The 16,255-nt window shown below is 44.2% G+C and overlaps 1 protein-coding gene across 1 annotated transcript; it reads right to left on the bottom strand.

Moving 5' to 3' along the window:
* Positions 1 to 14,037: 14,037 nt before the first annotated feature.
* LOC127050354 (uncharacterized) lies at positions 14,038 to 16,020 on the bottom strand. Its single transcript, XM_050952233.1, has 2 exons — positions 15,365 to 16,020; positions 14,038 to 14,342 (listed from the first exon to the last, which is right to left on the bottom strand). Exons 1-2 carry the CDS (start codon positions 15,966 to 15,968, stop codon positions 14,239 to 14,241), a joined length of 708 nt encoding a protein of 235 aa, XP_050808190.1. The 5' UTR covers positions 15,969 to 16,020; the 3' UTR covers positions 14,038 to 14,238.
* Between the last annotated feature and the right edge of the window lie 235 nt (positions 16,021 to 16,255).

Raw genomic sequence — 16,255 nt, 5'->3', positions numbered from 1 at the left:
TGCAAGTTACTTTTGAGCCCACATTTTCAAAGCAGTATGGCATGGTATGCCTGGAACAATGCCTGTGTACCTGTCGTGTCAGAAGAAATCTTCATGAGTGCAGCCTGGGTAAAACTGACTGATTACTGAAAACCAGTAACGGGCATATAATAACTATGTAATATGTCCTTTTTCCCTCCTATGATTTGCCTTTGCTATTTAGGCTGATTTCCTCAGGGCAGGGACTCTCTCTTGTTTGCACAATGCCTAGCATAATGCAATCCAGACCTCCATTAGGACTTCTAGGCACTTCTGTAATACAAATGAATGATGATAAAAAAAATTCAACAGATTGTGCTTGGTCACTATTTGGGCATGAAGGACGAATTTTAAAACCTCACCCAAGGCAGCGGGGAGACAGAATCACAGTTCCTGAACTCACCTAAGAGTAGGGACTGCTCCCTCCTGGTACCTTTGCAGATAGATCCTTATTATCTCAAAGCAGGGCCCTGCCACAGCAGCCTCCCAAGCTGAATGGGCACATAGGGGAGTGCATGCTTGCTTCATGTAGCAGCAGCTGACCTCCTCTGGTACACTAAGGCAGTGTTTCCCAAACTTGGGACACCGCTTGTGTAGGCCGGGCCGGTTTGTTTACCTGCCGCATCACAGGTCCAGCAGATCACAGCTCCCACAGGCCATGGTTCACTGTTCAGGCCAATGGGAGCTGCTGGAAGCACCGGCCAGCACGTCCCTTGGCCTGCGCCGCTTCTAGCAGCTCTCATGGGCCTGGAGCAGCGAACCATGGCCAGTGGGAGCCGCGATCGGCTGAACCTGTGGAAGCGGCAGGTAAACAAACCAGCCCGGCCTGCCAGGGGCCTACACGAACAGTGTCCCAAGTTTGGGAAACACTGCACTAAGGAATCCTAGGAGGCATTGTGCCCATCAGAGCCCTATGAAAGGAAAAGTCTCATTGGCTAGCTTATAGCTTTGCAAGTCTCAAGTAAAAGCTCATTAGCTCATTACTATAAACACTGCTCGTATAAAGTGCTTTTTGGTAATCATCACTGTAGCAGGGTGACAACTCACTGCTGCAGCGGCTCCTGCTAGTCATCCAGGGAATTAGCTCGCCAGCCTCCAGAGCGCCCTCTGCAGACTAGTGTCTTGCCTTGCCACTGGCCCTGTGTCCCTCCTGGACCCTGGTGCTCTTTTATTTGGGATGCTTCCCCCCAGTAACATCCCCACAGTCTCAGGGTCTCTCCACCCTGGAGAACCCCCAATCCTCGATCCCCACCTTATCTCAGTCATGGACTACTGCCAGTCACCATCTAGCCACCGCTCACTGGGGTAGACTGCAGTGTAAAAGCCACTCATCATAGGCAAGGGGGGTTTGGATCAGCTGTCTTTCTCTATCACCCAGTACCTCTGTGGGCCTTCAGCCTGGGGAGTTTTCAGCCTGCAGTGCCCCTGCTCCTTTGGCTGTCCCCAGCCCTGCTTCACTCCCAATACCCTTTCTGCAGGCCCTGCTCCCTCCAAGACTGGAGAGAGCCTTTTTGAGCTCCTGGCTCCCAGCCTTTTTATACAGGCCAGCTGTGGCCTGATTGGGGCATGGCTGCAGCTGTGGCTGTTTCCCCAAACAGCTGAGGCTTGCTGCTTTCCTAGCAGCAGCCCTCTAGCAGCCTCAGCCTTCTCCCAGGACTGATTTCAAGCCCTTCAGGGCAGGAGCGGGTGCCCACCTCGCTAAACCGCACTCCTGTCCCTGTTCTTTTATTAGTTGTCCCCCGGAATCAGTTGGGTTCTGAGGTCCTGTAGTTCCTCTCCCTAGGCTGGGGGGGAGGGGTCTGTTAGCAGTGAGGGGGCTTCCGCCTGCCCAGTTCCCAGAAACCCAATAGGTACAACCACGCACTGCAAGAAGTGCAATTACATTGGACAGCCACATTTCTTATATGACTAGAGACTCAGCAAGAACAAGGAGAATAGGGTGTTCAGTATAACTACACATCTCGTGTACTTATCTTCAGGTGACTGCTGCTCCCATTTAAGTGAATTGCAAGCATCCCACTAACTCCAATGAAGTCAGGATTTCACTTTCCATGTCCACTACATAATTTCTAAAATTTGAAATACATGCTTGTAACAAGTAACTGATGAAGTTACCCCAGTTACAGTGTTGGGATCTGGACTAAGCACTAAAGCACATGCTCAACTTTAAGCACAGTATATGAATACCCCACTGAAATCAGTCAGACCACTCACATGATTAAGATTAAGTACACGATTAAGTGCTTTGCTGGACCAGGGCCATAGACCTAAACTCTAGCAAAGTCCACGGGTGACTGGATCCAGGATGTTGTTTCTCACCCCAATTTTGATTTTAACAAGCCACACTTTTTTCTTTTTATTAACATATTTACTGTATAATAATTCTGTTCCTGAAGGTTTGCAATAGTTAGTCCATATTAATAATTATATAATTTAAATATTTACTGTTTTTATTATAACATAATAGATATGAAATGACAGCACTGTCAAACTTAAAAGTACATTTTTTAAATCAATGGATACTTAAAATACAGTAATTGTCTTAATGCAGCTAAATGAAATCCTTATGAGAGAGACCATTTGAAATGTGACCTATTTTCTTTTACAGATTTTACATATCGTAGCAAGGAATCAATGGTGTCCCAGACACCTGAAACAAATATTTTAAAGATTAAAATCACTGATGAAATATGTACTTTTCACTGGGTTGTTTTAATACCTTGGTGGATTTTAGCCTGTAAACTATTCAGCTAAATTAGTTCTCTAAAATGAATAATGTTTCTGAGAAAAGTAAATTCAAAATTATGGGGGAAAAGTCAACAAGGAATTATAGAAAAACAGAATTTGACTGACTTGAACTAATCAAGTGATGCAAAATAATGAACAAAGGTTTTGTGGAGTACGCACCAGCAGGAGGGCTCAACTTGAGGGGAACAGCATTAACTGAAACTTGTCTCTGATTAATTTCAATTAATACTTTGAAATAAATTGAGAGTGGATAGAAGAGAATGAGAAAGCCCATTAAATGTCTTGAGTTCTCGACCCTGACCATGTGTTTATCTTTCAGCATTGACTTCAATGGAACTACTCAGGTGCTTAAAATTAAGCATATGTTTAAATGCTCTGCTGGATCATGGCCCTTGTCCTGACTAGCATCCTGTACTAAGGCACTGTCCCAGCTAGTGTTGGCCAAAGTCAATGGGAATTGAGGATGCTCAGCACCTCAGAGGATTAGATCCCTATATCCCCAATCAGCAAAGCACCTAAGCAGAGGCTGATGACTCGCTGACTTCCATGAGACTTAGACACATGATTAAGCATCTGAGTCATCCCATCCTTTATTCAGCAAAAAACACCCTAGTGAAAAGATGTGTGCAAAATTGTGGTTATAGACCCAAAGACATGAGAAAGTCACCTAGTTCTTTGTTAAAAACATGAAACTCCCAATGAAAAGATTAAAACCATTTAAACAAACCTGAGCTACTGAAAGGATGTCACCTCTGCAGAAGACAATGCACAGCAACCCATTTTAGCATCACAGCCAAGCAAAAAATTCAGTTTTGCCTGGTTACATCAAAATGAAACCAATGTAAAAAGTGGACACTTCATTCAAGTTTGTCTTCTGTTTGTTCAAATTCTACATTTAAAGTTAACCCAAGAAAAAACAAAACCTAAATAAAGGATCACTGAAACCCATACCAGCCCAAACTGCAGATGTGAACAGGCTGCTAATGAAGCCCATATTTGAAGTCATATCCAAATGATCCAACATCTCACAGGTTTGGCATTTTCAAAGAAGATCTCGGTTCAGAGACAGAGCTCGGGTACCAGGAAGAACTGGATATGCTGTGACTCACTCTTTGAGAATGGTAGCATTTCACATCACTCTCTTGAAACTCCTTTGATGGGTTTATTTAGTGACAATACATACATTTGAAGGAAACAGCACCCAGCCTTGTTTGGCCAAAGAGAGGTTTGCACTTTGCAGGGTTTGTGGAGGAGGCAGTCATAAAACATGGGGAAAATAGGGAGAACTCTCTGTGCTCTGAAAAAGGCACTCAAAAGAGCCACATTTCCTATCCCAAGAGGGGAAAAAATGAAGAATGCCACTCCATTTGAAATCTTTAAATTGATCATTTGTCCCAGGTCTATACTTCTGGTTATGTTTTTGGATGGGTGAATCCATGCAAAGAAAAATGGCTTTCTAGATTGACAACTGATTAGTATACAAGCATGATTATATGCAAATAGACAGTTTCTATTGACTTAATTGTGATCTGATGTAACATGTATAATTAACACATGCATTTAAAATAAATGTATATTTAATTAACATGCATATTTATAAAATGAATATTTATATTTAGCATATAATATTTTTTTATTTTGGGTGAATTTAGGTGGCACAAAAGTGAGGGGTTATCGTAACTGACTAGAGGTAGTCATAACGTGAACAAGTGATGAAAAAACTTCCAGTTCATTTCACTGACTTGCCCACCTCTCCTAGTCCAGTTTTGGCCTTCTCCCAAATGGATCAAATCACATGATGGTATTATGATGTGGGTACAATCCCTGCTGTCAGTTAGGGTCAAATTTCACCACATTATCATCACTTCTGATCAGAAATTTTGAAATCAAGGCCAAATTCTGTTTTCTGTTATGGAGATGTAACAGAATTTCAAGTCAACTGGTTGACATAAAAGGGAAGATGGTTGTGTGGTTAAGAACTGGACTCAGGATAACTGTTTTCTAGTCCCAGCTCTGTCACAGATTTCTGTGCGACCATGGGCAAGCTGCACAGACCTCTATGCCTCAGATAACCATCTGTAAAATGATAGTGCTTCATTGGCTTTCTGGGGTGCTGTAGGGATAAAATCATTAATGTTTGAGGCACATTCAGGTACTACAGTGATGGGGCCATGGAAACGCTTATAAATTAATTAATAATTTCACAAAATATGCATGCATGTAACTAAGAGCAGAAAGGCCCTAGATCATCCTACTGTGTCCCTGATGCAACAAGATTCTTAAGCATATGCCTATCATTAAGCACATGGATAGTCCCATGACATCTCAAAATGTAAAGCTTAGAGCCACAATTGGTCAACTGAGTCCATAATTTAGGAGTGCCTCTGGATTCCGCACTGATGCTAAGCTCTTACATAGCAGGATCAGCAAGTAATGTTTTCTACCATCTCCAATCAGCTAGGAGACTCAGTCCCACCTAATAATGCCTTGGCTCCAGTTACTGATGTTTTTATCACATCTCTGCTGGACTAACACAATGCAATACTGTGACACTTTTGGGGGTTATCTGAGGGGTTTGGAATGAATTACTACCACCTTCTTACAGCAGGAGGGAACCCTCTCTGTGCCCCACCATGGGTAAATCTCCCCAGACACTTGGTCCTGGCAACACAGGTGCGTCTATCTGGGCTCTGCAAGCCCCGCTCTTTCCCTCTCCAGGTTAGCCATTTACACACTCCACTGTTGCAGTCAAATGCCTAGTCCCCTATCTTCCAGACACCCACAATGATACCCATCTGCTGCTTCCGTGGACACTGTGTACCCCAGTTCACTGGTTTCACCTTAGTTCACTCTTCTTAGCACCAGGCACTTAACGATAGGTTTATAGTAACACCAAATTAAAGTTTATTTAACAAAACTTGAGATAAATATTCAAAATAAAGGCACGTAGAAGGATATAGAAACATATGATATGGTTACAGGCAAAACAAAAACAATGTGTAATCTATAGCCTATGCTTATTAGCAAGTACATTTCCTGTCTAATAGGGTATTTCTCATCCAATGGTTAGTCCTTCCAGCACTTTTCCATCCCATCAATCTGGGATCCATCGTTCATAAGACTCCTTGCAACCCATGACAGATAAAGGATAACCACATGGGCAAATTCTTCTGTTCTTATAGTCACAGGCTATTGTTTCTTAGCCCCAGGGGCACCCCCTCTTCTGAGACCTCTCCTGGAGTTCATTTGTCTATAAATCTCCAGTCTGCATCTAGTCCAGACAGCAGACATAGGCTGTCTCTATGGGTGTCCATTGCTCTCCTGTTGATTGGGTCAGCTCTCAGACTTCCCATCCTCAGGTGATAGGTTTCACTCCCAACAGATTTGAAACACAGTATCCTACATACACCTCTATAATATAACACTGTCCTTGGGAGCCAAAAAATTTTACCGTGTCATAGGTGAAACCACGTTATATCAGCTTGCTTTGATCCACCGGAGTGCGCAGCCCCGCCGCCCCCCCCCCCCCCGGGAGCACTGCTTCACCATGTTATATCCGAATTCGTGTTATATTGGGTCACATTATATCAGGATAGAGGTGTAGTACATAACTCTAAAATTGTTTCCCATACAAATATTTTGCAATAATCATGACAATCAACTGGACCTTAACTTTCCGCACAGACCACACAGGATCAGCACAGACCACACCAGACCCTCTTTGGTATAATATCGAGAAAATGGTCAGACACAGAGGTTATATCCCTGCCAAGGCATGCCCTCAGTGCTTAGGAAACTCCAACTAATACACAATGCTGCAGCAGTGATAGCTACTGTGAACACAGACCTGTCCTCCGCTCCCTACAGTGGTTTCCCATAGAATATCAAATCAAGTTCAAGGCATCAACCCTTATCTTCAAGGCTCTCAGTGGTCAGGACTCAAGATATCTGGAAGACCAGCTAAAGCTCCGGGATAAAGACCGTGGTTGATAACTCTGCTCCTCTGGAGTAATGGAATTCTCCACTAAGAATAGAGCTCAGCTGCGTGCAGGAGATGGTTTTCTCAGCAGCCAGCCCAAGACTGTGGAATGAACTCCACAGGAGCTAAGGACCATCACAAATCTCAACACCTTCCACTCTGAGTTCAATGCACATTTATTTGACTTCTTTTCTAATGAACATATAGCAATATATGTCTAGATATATTATTTTAAAAATTCCAAAGCAAAACACTCCACTGGCTACAATCCTCCCCCTGGGGGGGAGGATGAAAGAAGAAGAACATAATAGATGTTAGACATGTTGCTTAATGAACTACTGGAAGGCGCTCAGATACTACAATGATAAGCTCAGTATAAGAATCTATGTAGACTAAAATATGAATAGAATAAATAGAATGAATAGAATAAAATATAAAATAGAATAGAAATTTATGTAAGTGGTTGAATATGGACTTATGTATGTATTAAGCTACTATGTCCATATGTGTTATATGTTTTTAAGGATACTCATTAAAATTTATCTTCTTGTGAGGACTGGGGGCTTCATCTGCTCCCCTTCATAGTTGAGTTGATTTTTATCGTCATCCATGTGACCCAGGTTCTCTTTACACTTCAAGCAGCAGGTATAAATTCCAGCTCAAGGAGACTGAATTAGTGCTCAAAAAATAGAGTGTAGTTGTCGTGGTGAGAGGGGCTAGCTGCCCAGAGTACCTATCTGGCATTCTGGACAGGTACATACTTGGGGCAGCTAGCAGGGTTTTCTGCTGCCCCAAGTGGCAAAAAAAAAAGCCGCAGCAGGGCAATTGCGCCATTCCACTCTTCGGCGGCAATTCAGTGGCAGGTCCTTCATTCCGACAGGGACTGAGGATAGGGTGACCAGATGTCCCAATTTTATAAGGACAGTCCCAATTTTTGAGTCTTTTTTCTTATATGGGCTCCTATTACTCCCCAAATCCATCCCAATTTTTCACACTTGCTGTCTGGTCACCCTAACTGAGGGACCCACCACCAAATTGCCACCGAAGATCCAGATGTACTGCCTCAGTAGAGGCCGGAGTGCTGCCCCTTGATATTGGCTGCCCCGAGCACCTTCTTCCTTAGCTGGTGCCTGGAGCCAGCCCTGGCAGCTAGTCCCATCCGCTGCTCACACCAACTCAAAATGTAGACATACACACAAACACATTCTCTTCTTTAAGTGCCAGAATTTACAAGATTTAGATAAGGTTCCACAGTCTCTCACATTAAATACATAAAGACAGCATAAATATTGAGCAGCGCATCCAGGTTACAAAGAATACTAGAAACCATGTGGTACAGAAAGTACTCCCCCACATGGCACATTACTCCTGCTGCAGGTGTCATGAAAAAAACAGCTCCTTTTGGCTATTCCTGCCACACCTACAGTAGAGAGCAGAATTCACAAGGTTCAAAAGCAAAAGTTTCTTTTAAATACAAACTGAGGATATATCCATCATGGTCTTTAAACTGCCTACATAACCATGTGAACTATTTAGAAATACACTGGTGATGTTTAACATTACTTTAAGTAAGAAAAGACATTGTTCTTTCTAGTACAATATAACTAAGGAATTAAAATCTTGAAAGATTTACCCTTATAAAAAAAACGTTTTACAGTGATTAACTTAGAAAAGATCAAACACCAGGAAAAAAAGAAAGATTAAATCAACCCATCACTTCTGTGCCAGGACACAATCTCTATGTATGCAAGATCTTTCTTCTAAGAAATATCACATCAGATCTATCAAACCACAGATTATCCTGTTGATCACATGGATTTTCTCTCCCTAGGAAGCATAAGAATCAATTTACATCAGACCTTGCCTGTTTCTTCTTCCTACCTCACTCCCTCTTCTTCTCTAGCATTGGCTTATTTTCTCTCCAGTGACAAATCTCATCATGATTGCTGCGAGAACCTGCCACTCTGCAGCCTCTGGTCCCTGAAACAGCTTTCATGTATCTCCTTGACCATTAAACTCCACTGTCTCTTCTGGTATCCTTGCCAATATATGTGTGGAGATACAATTACAATGAAAGAGACTATAAAAAGTAAAACTGCATTGTAGTAAACATAGAAAATCTTCAACATGTAGTGGTATCCCACCTGGTCCTTATAGGATAATTTAAAGTCTTGAAATATATAGGAGAAAGTGTCTCCACCTAAATCCTGATGATGCTTTTTGCTACTGTAACGTGTTTTTGGTACATGATTATATTCTGTTAGGAATGTTGCTGCATTCAAAATGGAGATTAGAAATTCAAGGTGGTGCATATGTTAGGGAGGGTTTGAACTCCATCTTGGTGCCCTTCTGCATGGCATTTTCCCACCAAAACTCTGTTTTCCTCACGGAACCTGAGGGACAGAGAACTGGCTGGAACCGGTGCCTGTCTGAGAGGGCCTCAGAGAGCGTGTAAGGGACTGTTAGTGGTGACGCAGCGGCTGTCCACCACCGAGGCAGCCACGTCCAGGTTCTTTGTGCGGCATTAGATCAAGACTTCGGCTACTAACATCTCTCAAGGACTCTGATACTTACCTGACTCCTGTAATCCACCAAAGGATCCAGTGAAGACTGTGCTATCTGCTCTGATCTGTTCATCTCCTAAGATGGACCATCCATTGCCGGTGTCCTCCATCTGCAGCTAGAAGAGAGCCAGTAATTATTTTCCGGGCATTTATTAGTTTAACCAAGGGATTGTTCAAGGGCCTGGGCTTTATGCCCCCTTGCTGGAATCTATCCGTGGGTATCTGTAGGGTTCCCCATAGTGAATCTTCTCCCAGTTGTATCTATCCCTTAATTAGGGTGACCAGATGAGAGACGTGAAATACAGGGATGTGCTGGGGGAGAGCAACAAAAAAAAGAGGCGGGGTCAGGGTGGGGATTTTGGGAGCAAATAGGGCAGTGAGGGGGTGGGGCTGGGGGGCAGGGCCAGGGCAGGGATTTGGGGAGGGATCCAATGGGATAGGGAGGGGTAGAGTTGGGGCGAGGCCAGGGTGGAATTGGGGTGGGGGGCACGAGCCCCCTCCGCCTGTGCACCGGAGGGCAAAATATCAGGACAATTTGCATCCTGACTGAACATAGGCCAGAACGTGGGACAAACAAGTAAATATCGGGATAGTCCCGATAAAATCAGGATGTCTGGTCACCTTACCCTTAACAAATCTTCTTTCTGGTTAAGGTCATATTCTCTCTAGTCTTTATTTCAATGCAATACAGGTGGAAGGCACACAGATTTCTAATTCTCCCAGTTGATAGATGCTGGTAGGAGCTGAACCTATTGTATATGTCACCTCCTTATTATTCTACACAGAGATTTGGGGTAACACTATGTACAGTAGATAAAAACAAACTAAGAGATTTCAAAAGTGAGCCTTCTGTCTGTTGGGTTACTGTTTCAAGCAACAAAAATACAATCAAGACCATTTTCTCATACTTAAAGACTGACTGTATATACCCATTCAGGCAGTCTACCTGTAACACACAGTTTTCTACAAAAACTGATGATTTTTTTTAATAATAATACCCTATCCTTTAACACAGCCATGCAAAGTCCTGTAAAATATAAGAGCTAGGTATTATTTTTATGTGGAAAGCTAAGAGTTACTCTGATGTGCAGTGTTCTGATTATACAGTGGAGCTGCAGCAACTCCTAGTCTGCATTCTGAAAAAAGGGGGTCAGGTGTCAAAAATAATACAGCTGAATATCACAGAGATGGTGGGGTTTGAAGGTGGTGCTTTTTGTTAGTGAGAGTGTCCTGTTCCCCCTGCATCCTTGAATCCACCCCATTGTATATGCCCTTGCACAAGCCAGAAGCCTGCCACTGCACGCCACCTTGTATTTCCATAATGAATTGGACCCTAATTGAGGGAAAAAATAAAGACTAATCTGAGATTTTATATCTGCCCAGCCAGGTAATCATTTCTGTCCTATGCAACATCGAGACAAAGATTAAATTTACAAGAAACTGCTGCTTACTAGTTTATATGCATCCCAAAAGAATCCCAGAAAACATCTACAAAGGCTTCAAAGGCTCACAGTGAGACACATCAGGAGGTGTGCTGTGCTGGAGAGACACTTCTTAGATGGCTGGACACACCAAGTTTTACCTTGTGTGTATCAGACTACTCAGAACATCTGTTGATCCTGCAGGACACATACTCTGGTATTTCAGATTGTTTAATTATCCAGAATTATACAGGTGCTATTGGAAGGAAGTACTGTGTGTTCACACATAATTACAGATTACAAATTCCCATGCTTCATTTTTTTAACTTAATTAAGTTCGCCAAAGTTAAAACAAAAAGTGATTTACTAGATCTGATAGGCTGAGTTCACTAGCAGCATCTACAACCTGATTTATTGAAACTTCTTTTATCTAAAGCTATGTTACATCCAGAACATGCAGCATCGGTATTGAAAAGTGCCCCATTTTACTGAAATTCCGATTATGCAATTAAATTCCTCCTCTCCTATTCAGATCAGTGGGTTTCTAAAACATACATTAGATTACATCAGACTGTACCTCACATCTTGGAAATATTTTTCAACATCTTTTCCACTCAGCTTGTTTGATTTTATTGTGATTCCACCAAGAATTGGTAGACAGCGGAAGTTATTTCTAATTAATCACCTACTTTCTCAGCAATGAGAATGTTTTTTGATAAGTGAAAAAGCAAGAAAAACCAAACAACTTTATAATTAGTTCTCACACTTTGTAAGACCAGTTGTAAGGGGAGTTGTCTATATTAATCCAACAGAAGAAAAGACTAATTTGATTTTCATCAGATACAACACAGGATGAAGTAAAAACATACATATTAACTTTAATATTCATTTCCTTTGTTGAAATTTTTAAGACCTCATTGCTGTTATTTCTGATGGTGAACATAGAAAGAATCTTCTTTGGCTACTTGTTTGCAAGAACAGATAGAGGACTTGGTTGGTTTAATATGAATTACATAGGTAATCCCATTGGATGAGAAATGAGATGGTAGTTCTTAAAAACTTTTGTGTACCCTTTTTCTTAAGTGAGTCCTAGTGTCCCAGCTACACAGGAAAGTTTACCCAAGTGCGACTAAAACATGTGAAAGTTAAGACCAACATCATCCAAAATGGATGCCTAAAGTTAGGCTCCTAAATCCTCATTTAGGCATCTAATTGAGTGGCCTCATTTTCTAAGGGTACGTCTACACTACAGGATTATTCTGATTTTACATAAACCGGGTTTTGTAAAACAGATTGTATAAAGTCGAGTGCACGTGGCCACACTAAGCACATTAATTCAGTGGCGTGCGTCCATGTACCGAGGCTAGCGTTGATTTCCAGAGCGTTGCACGGTGGGTAGCTATCCCGTAGCTATCCCATAGTTCCCGCAGTCTCCCCCGCCCCTTGGAATTCTGGGTTGAGATCCCTGTGCCTGATGGGGCAAAAAACATTGTCAGAGGTGGTTCTGGGTACAGCCTCACCCCTCCCTCCATGAAAGCAACAGACAACCGTTTCCGCCTTTTTTCCTGGGTGAACTGTGCAAACGCCATAGCACAGCAAGCATGGACCCTGCTCAGATCAAGACTGCAATCGTGGACGTTGTAAACACCTCGTGCATTCTCGTGCAGTCTATGCTGAACAGGGACCTGCAAAGCCAGCTGAGGAGGAGGCGGCTACGGCAGAGCAGTGATGAGAGTGATGAGGACATGGACACAGAATTCTCTCAAACCGCGGGCCCCTGCACTTTGGAGATCCTGCTGGTAATGGGGCAGGTTCTAGCCATTGAATGCCGATTTTGGGCCGAAACAAGCACAGACTGGTGGGACCGCATAGTTTTGCAGGTGTGGGACAATTCGCAGTGGCTGCGAAACTTTCGCATGCATAAGGGCACTTTCATGGAACTTTGTGACTTGCTTTCCCCTGCTCTGAAACGCCATAATACCAAGATGAGAGCAGTCCTCACAGTTGAGAAGCGAGTGGCAATAGCCCTCTGGAAGCTTGCAACGCCAGACAGCTACCGGTCAGTGGGGAATCAATTTGGAGTGGGAAAATCTACTGTGGGGGCTGCTGTGATGCAAGTAACCAAAGCAATCATTAAGCTGCTGCTACGAAAGGTTGTGACTCTGGGAAACGTGCAGGTTATAGTGGATGGCTTTGCTGCAATGGGATTCCCTAACTGTGGGGGGGCGATAGATGGAACCCATATCCCTATCTTGGCACCAGAGCACCAGGGCACCCAGTACATAAACCGCAAGGGGTACTTTTCAATGGTGCTGCAAGCACTGGTGGATCACAAGGGACGTTTCACCAACATCAACGTGGGATGGCCAGGAAGGGTTCATGACGCTCATGTCTTCAGGAACACTAGTCTGTTTAAATGGCTGCAGCAAGGGAATTACTTCCCAGATCAGAAAATAACAGTTGGGGATGTTGAAATGCCTGTAGTTATCCTGGGTGACCCAGCCTACCCCTTGATGCCATGGCTCATGAAGCCATACACAGGCAGCCTGGACAGTAGTCAAGAGCTGTTCAACTACAGGCTGAGCAAGTGCAGAATGGTGGTAGAATGTGCATTTGGCCATTTAAAGGCGCACTGGCGCACATTACTGACTCGCTCAGACCTCAGCCAAACCAATGTCCCCATTGTTATTGCTGCTTGCTGTGTGCTCTGCAATCTCTGTGAGAGTAAGGGGGAGACCTTTATGGCGGGGTGGGAGGCTGAGGCAAATCACTTGGCTGCTGATTACGTGCAGCCAGACACCAGGGCGATTAGAAGAGCACACCACAAAGCGGTGTGCATCAGAGAAGCTTTGAAAACGAGTTTCATCACGGGCCAGGGTATGGTGTGACTGTTGTGTTTGTTTCCCCTTGATGAACTCCCCCCTTGATTGACTCATACCCTGTAAGCAACCCACCCTCCCCCTTCGATTACAGCTTGCTTAAGGAAATAAAGTCACTATCGTTTAAAAATCATGTATTCTTTATTAAAAAGTCATTATAAAAAGGAGAGAACTGACAAGGTATCCTGGGTGTGGTTTGGGAGGAGGACAGGAGGGAAGGAAAAGGCCACTAAAGATATTTCAAAGTAATGACAGCCTTTTGGTTGGGATGTCCACGGGGGTGGAGTGGGCGGGTGCACAAAGCCTTCCCCCACGTGTTCTTACACGTCTGGGTGAGGAAGATATGGAACATGAAGAGTGGTGAGGGTAGTTACATAGGGGCTGCAGTGGTACTCTGTGACTCCGCTGCTGTTCCTGAAGCTCCACCAGACGTCGGAGGATGTCAGTTTGATCATGCAGCAGCCCCAGCATTGCATCCCACCACTGCATATCTTCCTGCCTACACCGCTGATCTTCCTGCCGCCACCTCTCATCTTGAGCGTCCCTCCTGTCCTCACGTTCACGGGTATCTTTCCTGTAATTTGATACCACGTCCTTCCACTCATTCAGATGAGCTCTTTCATTGCGGGTTACTTCCATGATTTCCGAGAACATGTCGTCTCGCGTCTTTTTTTCCTCCGCCTTATCTGAGATAGCCTCTGGGATGGAGTAGGGAGGCTTGAAAAATTTGCAGCTGCATGAGGGAGGTAAAAAAGGGAGAGAAGTATTTAAAAAGATACATTTTACAGAACAATGGTTATACTCTTTCACAGTGAACAACACTATTCACCTTACATGTGATTTCACTACAAGGTCGCATTTTGCATCTTAATATTGAGTGCCTGCGGCTCTGGTGTTAGAGATCTCACAGACACAGGTCTGGGCAGTAGAATTCAGCTTGCATGCAGCCATGGCAAGCCATTGTCTTTCAGCTTGTGCAGCCTTCATATACACAGTGCCCTCCTTTCCCAAATACCAAGCAAAGCCCGTTCAGTGCTGCTTCTTTCCTGTTAATATGCAGCAGCAGAAACCACTCCCACATCCAATTCTCTGGGATGATCGCTTTACCCCTCCCCTCACTGCATGGCTGGTATTATGGAAGATCACTGCTAATCATCCCCCTTCCCGCCCCCCACTGCGTGGCTGGTAGCAGGGAAGATCCCTACTAGCCAAACGCGAAAAAGCTCAGTGCCATTACCTCCCCTCTCCTCCCCCCGCTTGGCTACCTGCAAGGAAGGATTTCTTTTAAGCAACAGGCAAACAGGCTAATAGGAATGGCCATCTCTGTCCCCTTAATTAAATTCCTGAATTTCAACCAGGTTACCATGAACGATATCACTCTCCTGAGGATAACACAGCGAGATAAAGAATGGATGTTGCTTGAATGCCAGCAATCACCGGGACCATACGCAGCTAGGCTTTGTCATGCAATGACACCAGATTACTTGCTACATGCATGGCGTGGTCAAGTGTCCTACCATGGTGGACGGAATAAGGCTGCCTTGCCCAGAATCCTTCTGCAAAGGCTTTTGGAGTACCTCCAGGAGAGCTTCATGGAGATGTCCCTGGAGGATTTCCACTCCATCCCCAGACACGTTAACAAACTTTTCCAATAACTGTACTGGCCACGAATGCATCCCAAGTCGTCAGGGAAAATCAATCATTAAAAAATGCTTGCTTTTAAATCATGTTTTATATTTACAAAGGTACAATCACCAGAGGTCGCTTCCATGGCTTCATTGTCTAGGCTAGTGGCTTGGAAGGTCTGGGAGGGTAATTCCGTCTGGGTGAGAAAAAGCTCCTGGCTGTTGGGGAGAATGGAGTGCTGTGTGCTCTCTGCAAGCTCGTCCTTCTCTTCCTCCTCCTCATCTTCCCCCTCCACAGAATCCTCAGCCATGGCTGAGATTACCACCCCTACCTCGGAATCCACGGACAGGGGTGGGGTAGTGGTCGTGGACCCCCCTAGAATTGCATGCAGCTCAGCGTAGAAGCGGCATGTTTTCGGCCCTGCCCAGGATCTTCCGTTTGCTTCTTTGGTTTTCTGGTAGGCTTGTCTGAGCTCCTTAACTTTCACTCTGCACTGCACTGAGTCCCTGGTGTGGCCTTTTTCCATCACAGCCTTGGAAATTTTTTCAAATGTTTTTTCATTTCGTCTTTTGGAACTGAGTTCTGTTAGCACAGAATCCTCTCCCTGTATAGCGATCAGATCCAGTACCTCCCGTGCGATCCATGCTGGAGCTCTTTTTCGATTCTCAGGAGACTGCATTGTTACCTGTGTTGATGAGCTCTGTGCGGTCACCTGTGCTGGTGAGCTCTCCATGCTGGCCAAACAGGAAATGAAATTCAAAAGTTCGCGGGGCTTTTCCTGTCTACCTGGCCAGTGCATCTGAGTTCAGATTGCTGACCAGAGCGGTCACAGTGGTGCTCTGTGGGATACCGCCTGGAGGCCAATACCGTCGATTTGCGGCCACACTAACCCTAATCCAATATGGTAATACCGATTTCAGTACTACTCCTCTCGTCGGGGAGGAGTACAGAAACCGGTTTAAAGAGCCCTTTATATTGAAATAAAGGGCCTCGTTGTGTGGACGGGTGCAGCATTAAATT

This window comes from Gopherus flavomarginatus, chromosome 4 (assembly GCF_025201925.1).
Source record: "Gopherus flavomarginatus isolate rGopFla2 chromosome 4, rGopFla2.mat.asm, whole genome shotgun sequence".
NCBI lineage: Eukaryota > Metazoa > Chordata > Testudines > Testudinidae > Gopherus > Gopherus flavomarginatus.
This window is presented reverse-complemented; position numbering and strand designations above follow the sequence as displayed.